The 12711-nt window shown below is 64.5% G+C and overlaps 3 protein-coding genes across 4 annotated transcripts; 1 reads left to right on the top strand and 2 right to left on the bottom strand.

Moving 5' to 3' along the window:
- The first annotated feature begins 749 nt into the window (after positions 1-749).
- MLST8 (MTOR associated protein, LST8 homolog) lies at positions 750-4831 on the top strand. Of its 2 annotated transcripts, none has more exons than XM_026054052.1 (8): positions 750-1110; positions 1229-1277; positions 1351-1513; positions 1733-1808; positions 3028-3180; positions 3258-3382; positions 3682-3845; positions 4289-4831. In XM_026054052.1, exons 1-8 carry the CDS (start codon positions 982-984, stop codon positions 4405-4407), a joined length of 978 nt encoding a protein of 325 aa, XP_025909837.1. In that variant the 5' UTR covers positions 750-981; the 3' UTR covers positions 4408-4831. The 2 variants fall into 2 exon arrangements, with proteins under 2 accessions (XP_025909837.1, XP_025909836.1); XM_026054051.1 differs by having other exon boundaries at positions 1226-1277.
- A 215-nt stretch (positions 4832-5046) lies between these two features.
- BRICD5 (BRICHOS domain containing 5) lies at positions 5047-8081 on the bottom strand. Its single transcript, XM_026053893.1, has 6 exons — positions 8046-8081; positions 6755-7042; positions 6250-6369; positions 6062-6169; positions 5488-5632; positions 5047-5145 (listed from the first exon to the last, which is right to left on the bottom strand). The coding sequence occupies exons 1-6, from the start codon at positions 8079-8081 to the stop codon at positions 5051-5053; spliced, it is 792 nt and encodes a 263-aa protein (XP_025909678.1). The 3' UTR covers positions 5047-5050.
- A 1841-nt stretch (positions 8082-9922) lies between these two features.
- PGP (phosphoglycolate phosphatase) lies at positions 9923-12711 on the bottom strand (the record flags this gene model as incomplete). Its single annotated transcript, XM_026053892.1, has 2 exons — positions 9923-11691; positions 12495-12711. Coding segments are annotated over 2 exons (543 nt in total), but the record flags the coding sequence as incomplete, so codon positions are not given.

The raw sequence follows: 12711 nt of genomic DNA, 5'->3' as shown, positions 1-12711 counted from the left end.
CCCCGCTCGCCCCCCCCCGCCTCGCACTTGGTATCGCCCGCCACAGGCTGGGGCAGTTGCGCATGCGCTCTACGCCAAGACGACGCCGCAGAGGGGCGCCCTTCCACTGTGGGCGGGTGCGTCGCGCATGCGCGTGGGAGCTGCCCGCGCGTGCGCAGAGCGAGCGCTACCCGGCCCGGCCGCCGCTGCTGCGGGTACCGTGACACCGGGCGGGGGGGGGGCGCCACGCGCGACGCGGCCCACGCGGGGGGTGCACGAGTGGGGTGGGGCGCCGGGGCGGGGGCTGCGCGGGACTCCCTGCACGCGGCTTGTGCATCTCCACGCGTGTGCACGGCGGGCACAGGGGGGCTTATGCAGCCCCACGCGGGTGTGCTCGAGTGGGACAGCGAGCCTGCAGCTCTGCCCACGTGCACACATGGGGCGTGGGTTTGCAGGGCTCCACATGTGTGTGCACGGGTGGGACGTGGGTGCATATGTCTTTGCAGTTGTGAATTTGCAGAGCTCCACGCGTGTGCATGGGTGGGAGAGCGGTGCATGCAGCTTTGCACGTGTGAATTTGCACAGCTCCACACGTGTGTGATGTGGGTGCATGCAGCTCTGCACACATGGGTTGGCACAGCTGCATGCATGTGTGTGCACGGGTGGGATGTGGGTGCATGCAGCTCTGCACACATGGGTTTGCACAACTCCATGCATGTGTGTGCATGGGTGGGACGTGGGTGCATAGATCTTTGCACACGTGAATTTGCAGAGCTCCATGCACGTGCACAGGTGGGACATGTGTGCATGCAGCCCTGCACATGTGCACACATGGGACATGGATTTACACAGCTCCACGCGTGTGTGCACGGGTGGGATGTGTGTGCACACCGTGCAGCCCCATGTGACGGACAGGCTCCCTGGGCGCTAGCGCTGCTCCCACTCGTGGCAGAGCAGAGCACGTGGGGGCGCCCGGGGCGCCGCTGACCCCCCCGCAGCACCATGAACACGGCGCAGGGCACCGTGGGCAGCGACCCCGTGATCCTGGCCACCGCCGGCTACGACCACACCGTGCGCTTCTGGCAGGCGCACAGCGGCATCTGCACCCGCACCGTGCAGCACCAGGACTCCGTATCCTTTCCGCACGGTTCGCAGCCCCGTGGCGTGTCCGAGCGCCTGTTTTCCCCGGAAACCCCACTGCTTTTCCCAGGAAAGCCGCCTGTTGCCTTCCTTAATGGCACGGCAGCAGGTGAACGCGCTGGAGATCACGCCGGACCGCAGCATGATCGCGGCGGCGGGTGAGCGCGCGGGCCGGGCGCCGCGTTGGTCCCCGCGGCCCCGCGGCCGCTCACGCCGCGCCGCCCGCCGCAGGCTACCAGCACATCCGCATGTACGACCTCAACTCCAACAACCCCAACCCCGTCATCAACTACGACGGCGTGAGCAAGAACATCACCTCGGTGGGCTTCCACGAGGACGGCCGCTGGATGTACACGGGCGGCGAGGACTGCATGGCCCGCATCTGGGACCTCAGGTGCCACCGCGTCCCGCGGGAGCCTCCCTTCCCAGGAGCACGTGGCTCCCTTTGCCAGGGCCGCGGTGATGTGCCAGCCCCATCGCTCGTGGTGGCTCCTTCCAGGCACTTCTGCGAGGGGTGGGAACATCGGGGCTGGTCAGGGTCCCTGTCACGTCTCCAAGGCTCCTGGAGGCCGTTGCTTGTGTGCCCTGACCCGCTGGTTCCTTCCCTGTGCAGGTCCCGTAACCTGCAGTGCCAGCGCATCTTCCAGGTGAACGCTCCCATCAACTGCGTCTGTCTGCACCCCAACCAGGTGAGCGTGCGCGCCGCCGGGGCTGCTGCGGAGCCCGGCGCCTTGTCCAGCACTGCCGCCTTGTCCAGCACTGCCGCCTTGTCCAGCACTGCCGCCTTGTCCAGCAGTGCCGCCTTGTCCAGCACTGCCACCTTGTCCAGCAGTACCGCCTTGTCCAGCAGTGCCGCCTTGTCCAGCACTGCTGCCTTGTCCAGCAGTGCCGCCTTGTCCAGCACTGCCGCCTTGTCCAGCACTGCCACCTTGTCCAGCAGTACCGCCTTGTCCAGCACTGCCGCCTTGTCCAGCACTGCCGCCTTGTCCAGCAGTGCCGCCTTGTCCAGCACTGCCGCCTTGTCCAGCCCTGCTGCCTTTTCCAGCACCGCCACCTTGTCTGGCCCTGCTCGCATGTCCAGCAGTGCCACCTTGTCCGGCGCTGCCGCCTTGTCCGGCTCTGCCGACCTGTGCCCGGCTTCTCCCGCCTCCCGCTGCGGAGCCCCATGCTCCCCTGCACTGGGGTCGCCTCCCCCACGCTCATCCTGTGTCCCCTATTTCCCGTGGCTCCCATCCAGCCGCTGCCGTGAGGTCAAGGCAGAGCTTTGGTGCCGTGCGCGGGCATGGCGTGCGCCGTCCTCGCTCGCGGCGCGTGTGGCACCATGAGCGGCGCTCACTGGGCGCAGAGCAGCATTGACTAGCGCAGAGGAGGCCGTGTCTGTGCAGAGCGCGAGGCTGGGGGCCACCAGGACAGGTTCAGCAGCTCTGCTTGTGCATGCTGCAGAGCAGCGTGCACCTCTGCGCCATGCAGTCACATTATTTGTGGCCTGCCCACCCTGCAGCGCTGTCCCTTGCAGCGGGACGGGGCTGCAGCCGGCGCTGCTGCCCTGGGCCTGCCCCCAGGGTGGGCTGCAGCGCCGGGGTGCACAGCCGGGCTGCGCTTCCCGGCCGGCTGCACGCTCCAAGCACTCCAGCCGTGCGCAGGCTGCCTTGCCTCTCAGTGCTGCTTCTCCAGGGTGTTGAAAACTGCTTGGCAGCTGCAGACAAAGTTTGGAGCCGTAACTGAGCATGGGGCTGAGCTGCGGTGGCCGCTGTCACTGCTGGGGTTGCCAAAATCAGCGGGTGCTTCTGTAAATGCGCGCGGGCTCTTTGCAGCGCGCGGGGCTGCTGCCCGCCCTGCGCTCGGAGGCAGCCGGAGCGGCGCCCGTGCGCCCGGAGCCGCAGGGACGAGGCTGCGTGTTCCCTGCAGGCCGAGCTCATCGTGGGCGACCAGAGCGGCGCCATTCACATCTGGGACCTCAAGACCGACCACAACGAGCAGCTGATCCCGGAGCCCGAGGTCTCCGTGAACGCGGTTCACATCGACCCCGATGCCAGCTACATGGCGGCCGTCAACAGCTCGGTGAGCGCGGGGGCCGGGGCGGCCGCGTCCCCGCGTCCCCGCGCGCCGGCCCCGCGAGCGCTGCGCTGTCCTCACAGGGCAACTGCTACGTGTGGAACCTGACGGGCGGCATCGGCGAGGAGGTGACCCAGCTCATCCCCAAGACCAAGATCCCGGCGCACAACCGCTACGCGCTGCAGTGCAAGTTCAGCCCCGACTCCACGTGAGTGGCGCCGGCCGCCGGGGAGGTCCCTGCACCCTCGGCAGGTTTCGCAGCCCAGGGTTGCTATCAGAGCGGTTATCGATCCGCTGGTCCCCGAGCGCGCAGGGACGAACCCGCTGTGCTCCTGCACCAAGCCTGCCTGACTGCAATTGCATAAGGCAGATGGTAACGGGGTAGAGAAACCCCGTTAGGAAGAGCACGGGTCTACAGTTCGTTACCGCTCCAGGCCTGTGTTAATGAGAGCCTTTCAGGCATGAGAATCATTAACAAGGTTGCTCGTGCGTGTCTGCTCCTTGCAGGCTCTTGGCTACATGCTCTGCCGATCAGACCTGCAAGATCTGGAGGACCTCAAACTTCTCCCTGATGACAGAGCTGAGCATCAAGAGCAACAACCCCGGGGAGACGTCCCGGGGCTGGATGTGGGACTGCGCCTTTTCCGGGGACTCGCAGTACATCGTCACGGGTAGGGACCGGGGCTCTGGGTTAGCGCGGGGTTAATGCGATTGCTGCTGGGACCCGCTGCCGCCCAGGGGAGAATCCCACTCCGCCCAGGGGAGAATCCCACTCCGTTACCGTGCCCAGCCTCCCCCGTGCCTCGCGCTCCCTTGAACATCTTGCTCATGTCCTGACAGGGCATCTCTTGTCTCCTGGTTAAATCAGCGAGCTGATCTCCCGTGCACTGTTTATGTCACAGGGTAGCAATGCTGTTTGCACGGTGATAGATACCCCCACAGCGAGCTTTCTCCAGCACGCAGCTCCCTGCTGCACAGGGCTCCTTGCCTTTCATCAGCAGCTGTAATAACGGTGTGGAGTGAAGCAAGACGACAGCCTTGCTTGCATGTGGGAAGGTTTGAGATGTCATAACGGATCCATTTGTTCTGGTGCTCCTCTCTCTGTGTGCTCCAGCTTCCTCGGATAACCTGGCCAGGCTTTGGTGCGTGGAGACGGGGGAGATCAAGCGGGAATACAGCGGCCACCAGAAGGCGGTTGTCTGCCTGGCGTTCAACGACAGCGTGCTGGGCTAGCGGCCGCGGGAGGGACGAGCGCCTGCTCGCATCCCCTCCCCGCGCCGACCGGCCCCCTCCTGCCGACGGGGACACCTCGAGCCCAGCGGGAGCAGCCGCCTGCGCCTGGAGCCAGCCCAGCTCAGCTCGTAGCTCCGAGCTCGCAGCCGGGACGTGTCGGACCTCCGAGGGGCTCCACGTGGACTAAAGAGAAGGGCTGGGGGGCCAGTGCCCATCCCCGGGCACAGCTTCACCCTGTCCTTGTACCGCACGGGGAAACATCAGCTTTCTTGCACGGCGCAGGGGCCGAACCGGGAAAGAGCAAGGGCAGCCGGGCTCTTGTTTTGCAATCCCTTTATTCAGAGCGCGGGTCAGGGACTGGCTCCGGGTTCGGTCGGCAGCCCCGGGCGGCCGCTAAGCTCGCGTGGCCGGAGCCCCGGCTGCCCCGCACGCCTACAGCTACTGCTACCTAGGCGCCAGGCAGCCCTGGCGCGCTGCCGCCAATAAAGCGCGTCCCCGCCAAGCTGAGCAGGGCCCTGCGGCTTTCCTAGTCCGGACGGAGCGAGCGGGAAGTGCCGTGGGATGGCGCAGACGTTACCTTCCTCGCTGGAACGGGGCTTTTGGGGAGCACGGTCGGAGTACGTGGGGCGCCCGCGGTGCGGGACTACTCGGGGAGGTAATAGAAGCAGATGGAGACACAGATGTTGCTCGGGAAGCAGATGTCGATGCAAAGGTAGATGAGCCGCTGCCTGCCCGGACCTGCCGAGGGGCCAGGACAGAAACGTGCTCAGAGGGAGCCCTGCAGGTACCTCCCTAGGGAGCCGAACACCCCGACAGCCCCGGGAGCGACTGCTCCTTGCTGGAGCTGCAGCAGGACGAGTGGTCTGCAGGCTGCAGACAAACCCGGAGCACAGCGGGCTGCTCTTGGCCAGGACGAGGATGGCAAATACCAACCCCGGGGCTGAGCCAGCACTGAACACGGGGCTGGCTTTGCGCTAGCGCTCACCCGTCCCCACTGTACCACACACCTGGGCTTGGGATGGTTTTTGTGCTGCAGATGCCACTGCTCCGAGACGGCGGCGCGGAGGCTGCTCCACTTACCCTGGGTGCGCCGGGCGCGGAAGATGGAGCTGTGGGCACACAGGGCCCGCACGGGCGCCCCCAGCCCCGCGGGATCCACCTCGGTGCCCGCCAGCACGGCCAGGAACTCCCGGGAGCGCTTGGTGCCGTTGAGGGGCACGGAGGCCTGCGGGAACGGCGCCCTGGTTCCTGCCGGGCGCCTCGCGCTGCCCCTCGGCCCCGCTCCTGCCCGAGGGGCTGCGTGCCTGCAACGCGCTTGGAGCTTTGGGACTGGAACAGGATCCCAGGAGATCTCCTTGGAACAGGAGCCGCTCCCCAGCCCGCGGTTTCCTTGGGCCCCGCTCCGCGTTCCTGCCCCGGCAGCGGCCAACAAACCCCCTTTGTTGCCCTTCCCCGGGATCGCGCGGTAACAGGATACGGGTGCAGGAAGGGCCGCTGGTTCCCAGGCCGTGGGCGCCGCTCCCGCCCCCAGCCACCATTTGTGCTGCTTTTTGCACCAAATCTGGTGTCAGCAAAACCAGGAGTCGTCCTGGCCGCAAATACAGCAGCAACACGAGCGAGAGCAAACCCCGCCGGTGCCCTTGCCGCCGCTCACCGCTTGCTCGGGGGCGTCGAGGGCCGCGCGGAGCTGCTGCAGGTCCCGGGAGTCCATGGCGCGCAGGTAGCACACGCGCTGCCCCGCCGGCTTGTAGCACACGTGGCGCTGCGGGCAGAACGGCGCCGTGAGCCGCGCGGACGCGCCGCGCACCGGGACCCGGCTCCCGCCCGCGCCGCCGCGCTCACGTTCTCGCCGTCGTAGAGCACCACGGCGCTGCCGTTGCTCTGCGCCGGCACGTAGTAGGTCACGGTGCTCCTGGCCCGGTCCACCACGGCCGACTGGTTCCCAGGGGCGCCCGGCGGGCCCTGCAAGGCCACGCGCACGGCCTGCGAGCGCCGCTGAGCGCCGCGCGCCCCGCCAGCCTCCCCCGGGCCCTGCCGGAGCCGCCGGAGCGGGACCGGCCCGGCCGGACCCAGAACATGCCCGGCAGAGCGGGGAGACCGTCCGGCATCGCGGCGCCTCGGGCCGGGCGCCCTGCAAGGCTCGGTTCGGCTCTGCGTGCAGCTGCGGCACGGCGCTCGCTGCACAGCTCACCCCTGGCAAAGGGCAGCTCATCTGCGGCTGCGGCCGGCGCGCGGGGCTGCTCTGAGCTGAGCCTGGCCTTGTGGCGGCGGGGCGGGCCTGGGCATTCCTGGATGTGCCCGTGCCCGGCACCGGGGCTGCCCGCGGGAGCCACCGCCGGCCCCTTACCTGGGCAGAGCCCTGCGAGAAGCTGAGCATCCCCGCGACGCTGATGCCAACCACTGCAAAAAACAAGGCAATGCACAAGATGATCCAGAATGTCCCGGACAGGGTTTGGAATGGTGCCGGGAATCGCCTGTCCTGGGAGCGAAGGCAGAACAAGGAGAGAACAGCAGTTAAAATGGGCGCTTCTGCGGCTCCCCGTCCTTGTGCGCCCCAAAACGCGCTCCAGGGCCCGGCTGGGGCCCCCGGGAACCGGGCGCAGGGCGGTGCAACACTGGGAGCGGAGGCAGAGCCCTGCGGCGAGGCGGGAGCGGTCCCGCGGGATCGGCGCCGCTTCCCGAGCGCTCGGCGAGCGCGGAGCCTCCGCGCGGGGGTCAGCAGGGAGCTCCTCCTCGCCCGAGGCTGCCGTCCTCAAACCCGGTTATTTGTTTCACAGCAGAGATTCCCCCAAGAGCCATCAGGACTTGGAGCTATCCTGCGGGGGCAATCCCACCTCCAGGCTTGTCCTTCCCCGTATTTACTGTTATTTTCTAGATAAAATTGGTGCTTGATGCTAAGCAAGCAATTATTTGAAGCCGTTTTAAAAAAGCTTGCCATCGTGTTGGTGCTGCTGGCGGCTCGATGTGAGAAACACTCTAATTCTGTACCGAAACAGTGGAAGGAGGCTTATTGGCACCTAAAGTCATGCTAACAAGGCAAAGGCGGCACTTCCCATCATGATAACAGTGCAGCCCACGCTCGGAGTGAAGCAGCCTGTTTCACACTCCTCTGAAGTGCAGAGCGATGTCTAATAATTGCAAGTGGTTGGATTTGCTGCAGCCAAACACGGCATGGGCTCTGCAGCCCCCTGGGCGCTTACAGGACTTCTCTATATTCTATTCGATATCCTAAATTCTATATTTCTATATTCTATTCCACCAAAGAATCAGTATCAAAAAGTTAAAACTGCCCAGCCGACATCTTATCAATTGAAATGCCAAGGAAGGGAGCGTTCTGCTGCTTGGCAGCTGGTTGCGGGCTAGATTCCTTCAGGTGGGACACCAGCCCTGAGGAGGAAGCACAGAGAGAAACGCGGCGCGTGCCGGGGGCTCGGGGGTGCCGGCTGCTTACGTGGACCCCCGGCGTGGGCTCAGCCGCCTGCGGAGGAGCCGGATCGGGGCTGGCCGAGGTCGGTACCGGACCCTGCCAAGGCGAGGGAAGAGCTCGGAGCGGGAGGACGAGCTCGGAGCGGGAGCCCCGGCCGAGGGCTGTGGACCGGCCGAGCGCCGCGCGGGCTCCGCGGGGCCGGGGCACTCACGGGAGAGACGGCGCCGTTGCCGTTGGCCGCCTCCATCGTCCGCCTCACACGGGGCCCCGGCTCTGCCTCCGTCCTGCGCGCGGCCCGCGCATGATCCCCAGCTCCAGCTGCGCTCGGGACGCGCCAGCGCGCGCTGGGAAACCTAAATAGAGCGGGCGGGCGGGCAGGGGCTCCGCGCCCGGCCCTGAAACCCTAGAGCTGCCACCTGCGAGAGTGGCAGGGAGGGCCGAGCCCTGCTGCCGAGAGCGGCTGTCAGCGGCGCCCACGCTCCCTTCCTGCGTCCCCCGGCCGGGCACGGCGATCCGGGCCGGGACAAGGGCGCCTTTGTGCCGCCCTCCCGCTGGCACGCGCTGGCGGCGGCGCTGGATCAGTCTCCCTATGAGATAAAATGAAGAGGGGAGAAGCGGCAGCTGCCCTTGCCAGCGGTTGTTTCAACGAGACCTGGTGCCGCAGGAGCCATGGGGGCTGACGGGAGCAAGCGTTGCATTGCAGCTGCAGCACACGGTGCATTGCAGCTGCAGCACACGGTGCATTGCAGCTGCAGCACATGGTGCATTGCAGCTGCAGCACACGGTGCATTGCAGCTGCAGCACACGGTGCATTGCAGCTGCAGCACATGTTGCATTGCAGCTGCAGCACACGGTGCATTGCAGCTGCAGCACACGGTGCATTGCAGCTGCAGCACGTTGCATCGCGGCTGCAGCACCATGCTCACCATTGCAGCGCCGCGCTCGCTGTCGCCTCCGGGGCTCGCGGCACCCGGACCCCGGGAAGCAGTTCTGGGACACGAAGCCCTCGCTGGAACGAGCGCTTTTCCAGCAGTGCACGCTTCCAGCACGCAGGAATGCTTGAAGGGAGCACAGCTTGGAAGGAGCCCCGGAGCCCGGCAGCCCTGTGGAGCCTTTGGGCACATTCCCAACACAGCCCAGGGCTGCTCCCAATGCCCCGCGGTGCAGCCCACCCGGAGCGCCCCATTGCTGAAGCACCAGCACCCCCTTCTCTCCCCGCTTGGCCCTGGCACCCCTGAGTCACCAACTCCCTCTCTAGGGGCTAAACCAGAGCCCTGCTGCAGCGCTGCTCCTGCAGAACTGAACTCAGCCCGGTGGCTTCACCACGTTCGGAGTCCGAGACTTCTGCTGGCAAACAGATAAGCGACTGCTCTGGGCACAGAGTTAATGTGGTTCTGTTCAGAATCAGCAAGAAGGCGAGACCGCAGCGCCCGAGTGTCAAAGAGCCCGACGGGCAGAGCCGCTTCTGCGGAGCTGGAGACGCTGCGGAGCAGCCCCCAGCCCCCAGCTGCAGCCCCCCGCTCCCCGCACCGCAGCCGAGCCCTGCAAACGGAGCAGTCCCCAACACAGCAGCTCTGCACCAAGGGCCCAGCACGGCCCTGGACACCTGAAATGCAACCAAAGGCCTTCCACTTGTGTAAAACTGTGTGTTGGGAGTAAAGAGGATACAGACAGGAGCTGCACCCCAACTCCTCCTGCTGCCACACGCACGCTGGCACCCAGCGCGGGCAGGGACCCCAGAACAAGCAAAATGCAAGGGACACGCAGCTTGGAAAGTTTAATGGGAATCAAGGAGAGGGTCCGAAGCCCCCGGGGAGCCGATACAGAGGTTGTGCAGCGCGAGCGGCACCGTCACCCGCGCGGGGCGGGCACAGCACGCACAGGCACAGGCCGCAGCCCCGCGCCGCCCCGGCTGCACTGACACCGTCCGGAGCTGTGAGCACCGGCACTAGGAAGCGCGTCAGGGATCGCTGCGAGGCCAGCCCTGACGGCGGGAGGCCACTACGCCTACTTCTATGTACCTAGGTGAAGTAAAATTGCTACCCGATGAGCATTTCTCTGTGACTTTTGTAAGTCTTCTAGGTGCAGACACAACAGGAAAGGTTTTATTTGTGCCCCTTGCACAAATGAACAGTCTTTTAAAGATCCGGAGGGTGTTCCAGTAACACTGAAAGACATCACGAGCTGCACAGTTATTGCTGTACTAACAAGGTGGCGAGTTTACTGCTCCTGGTGCTCGAGTGGAAGGAAACGGCACCGAACGCACGACTAGAGCTACTCAGCTGAACACCAGGAGGGAAGGAAGTTCAGTGTTTAAATGCCACTAGCGGCACCTTTGGAGTAACAACACAGTATTTGCATAATTAATGTTTCTACTTATTTCTGTGATACAAAAACACCAGACTGTGGCCTTCGATTCAGGCAGCAGACAGAAGCCCACCCCACAGGCCGGGCTGTGCATCGCTCCAAACCCGCCTGCGGCCGAGAACACAATCCTCGGCCGAGCAGCCGCCCCTTCCTTCCTTCCTACCGCGACCGCAGCCGGGCGCCTGCACCGGGCAAGGAGGCTGCGGGGCCCGCGGGACGCACGACGAGCCCTACCCGTGCTCTACAAGAAAAGCCCAGGGCAGCTGCCACCTGCATGCTGGGGCACCAGGGAAGCATAAGGTAGTGCAGAGCTAACTTCAAGTCTTATTAGTCCAGTTATTTCTGGGAAGCAGGATTAGTGCAGGGTAGTCCTATGTGGTTACGTGCTTTCTGCATTACCAAATGCAACAGCTTACAAAAATTACACCTAGAGTGATCAGTGAAGTACATTCCTCTTATCCTCCCTTCTGGGAAGCAAGATATATTATCATATATTATACTTAAGCTTATATTTAAATATATTCTGATACATATTTAGGATCAGGACAGTTCTTGCAGGTACCTGTACTTTGCATATGCATCCAACACTTGGACAAATACCGTATAGAGCAGAAACCATTCACATTTTGCACGTGGAGTCATCCTAATCTGCATCACAAGAGCAGCTCTTAACGGTCAAATAAAGGGGAGAGATTTCAGTTCCTTTGACGTGGGTCACACTTGCAGCGGGCTGCTCTGCTGGAGCGGGACCCAGTCTGAAAAACCAACCTAAGGCCAAATTCCAGTTAGAGCAGCCCGGGCGAGCACTGCCCTGAATAAGGGGGCGCCTGCCCGGGGGGGACCCGCCGCGAGCTGCTTCCCTCAGACCGCTCTGCCCTACTCCACTCAGTCTAGACGACAATAACCTCTAGTCTCACACATATTTAGATATGGGTATTAGTTAAAACAGAAGCCTCCACCTCATGGGACTCGAGTGACACTGTGATGCCCTCAGCGTTTCAAAGTGCATTGCAGAAGACCAAGATGTAAACAAACAAACAAAAAGATCAGACAGAGAGAGCAAAGGGTTAAAAAGCTACGGGCTGCCAACTGCCTCGGAGGTGCCCTGCTCACCCTGCGGTCACTGGGTGATTAATGAGAGCCCCTCGGGGCGCCGCTGCTATTTTAATCCTGCAGCGCGGGCAGCAGGTCGGCTATGCTATCAACGTAGTAATCGGGAACGAGGCGCTGCCTGTCGGGACAGCCGCTCTCCAGGTGGCCCTTCACGTCCTCCAGCGTGGTGACCCCCGTGAGGGTGAGCAGTGTGGTGAGGCCGCAGCTGTTGCCCATGAGGATGTCGGTGTCCAGCCGGTCGCCCACCATGATGGTGCGCGCGGGGTCGATGTTGAACTCGCTCACCACGCAGTCGAACATGTAGCGGTTGGGCTTGCCCACGATGAAGGCCTCGCGCTCCGCCGCCGTCTCCACGGCCTTCACCAGGCAGCCGGTGCCTGCGGGGAGCGAGGGGAGGCTCAGCCGGCTGCGGCAGCCGCGGGCAGCGCGGCCGCGGGGACGCGTTCCTGGGTGCTGGGGACGCAGGCAGGGGAAGGACGCTGCTAGCGGCACGCGGGGAAGGGCGTAAACCCAACCCAAGCACACAGGGGCATGCGGGAAAGGGCATAAACCCGATCCAAGCATGCAGGAGCACGCGAGGAAGGGCATAAACCCGATTCAGGTGTGCAGGGGCATGCGAGGAAGGCTGTAAACCTGACCCAAGCAGGCAGGAGCACACAAGGAAGGATATAAATCTGACTCAAGCACGCCGCGGCGCACAAGGAAGGGCATAAATGTGACTCAAGCATGCATGCATGAGTGTGCAAGAAAGGGAAAAGACCCAACCCAAGCACACAGGAGCACATGGGGAAGGGCACAGAGCTGATCCAAGCACACAGCAGCCCGCAAGGAAGGGCACAGACCCGAGCCGAGCACACGAGGAAGGGCGCAGAGCTAATCCGAGCACACAGCAGCACAGGAGAAAGGGCACAAACATGACTCAAGCGTACAGGAGCACATGGAGAAGCGCATAGATCGAACCTAAGCACACAGCGGCACACAGGGAAGAGCACAAAGCTGATCCCAGCACACAGCGGCCTGCAAAGAAGGGCAGACCGGACCCAAGCGTGCAGCAACCCCCGGACGGGCACAGACCCAACCCAAGCGCACAGACACCGACAGAGAGCAGCCGCCCGAGCGCAGGGGAGGCCGGGGCCGGCTTGCAGAGGCAGGGCCGGGTTCGGGGCCCGAGGAGCCGCACCGGGGATGGCGGCGCCGCCCTCGAGCGGCAGCCGGTGGTCGCGGTTGGTGCCCACGAGCAGGCAGTCGTCGCCGCCGCGCTGCAGGTAGCGCAGCGCCTGGCACAGCTTGGCGTAGCTGAAGTGCTCGTCGAAGGCCACGAGCACGGCGCGCACGGCGGGCTCGAGCGGCGCGCGCGCCCAGTCGGCGGGCGCGGGCCCGGGCAGCGCGGCGGGCCC

This window comes from Nothoprocta perdicaria, unplaced genomic scaffold, assembly GCF_003342845.1.
Source record: "Nothoprocta perdicaria isolate Ctin4 unplaced genomic scaffold, notPer1 scaffold_12, whole genome shotgun sequence".
NCBI lineage: Eukaryota > Metazoa > Chordata > Aves > Tinamiformes > Tinamidae > Nothoprocta > Nothoprocta perdicaria.
The sequence above is the reverse complement of the archived record's forward strand: the minus strand, read 5'-3'. Positions and strand labels throughout refer to the sequence as shown.

Bases quoted from the DNA above. Each gene is read 5' to 3' on its own strand.
- MLST8 (XM_026054051.1), top strand. From the start codon at position 982: ATGAACACGGCGCAGGGCACCGTGGGCAGCGACCCCGTGATCCTGGCC. The intron at 1,514-1,732 runs GTGCCACCGCGT...TTCCCTGTGCAG, and splicing joins GCCCGCATCTGGGACCTCAG to GTCCCGTAACCTGCAGTGCC. The intron at 1,809-3,027 runs GTGAGCGTGCGC...TGTTCCCTGCAG, and splicing joins TCTGTCTGCACCCCAACCAG to GCCGAGCTCATCGTGGGCGA.
- BRICD5 (XM_026053893.1), bottom strand. From the start codon at position 8,081: ATGGAGGCGGCCAACGGCAACGGCGCCGTCTCTCCC. The intron at 6,170-6,249 runs GTGAGCGCGGCG...TTCTGCCCGCAG, and splicing joins TGCTCTACGACGGCGAGAAC to CGCCACGTGTGCTACAAGCC. The intron at 5,633-6,061 runs GTGAGCGGCGGC...CCGTTCCCGCAG, and splicing joins TCGACGCCCCCGAGCAAGCG to GCCTCCGTGCCCCTCAACGG.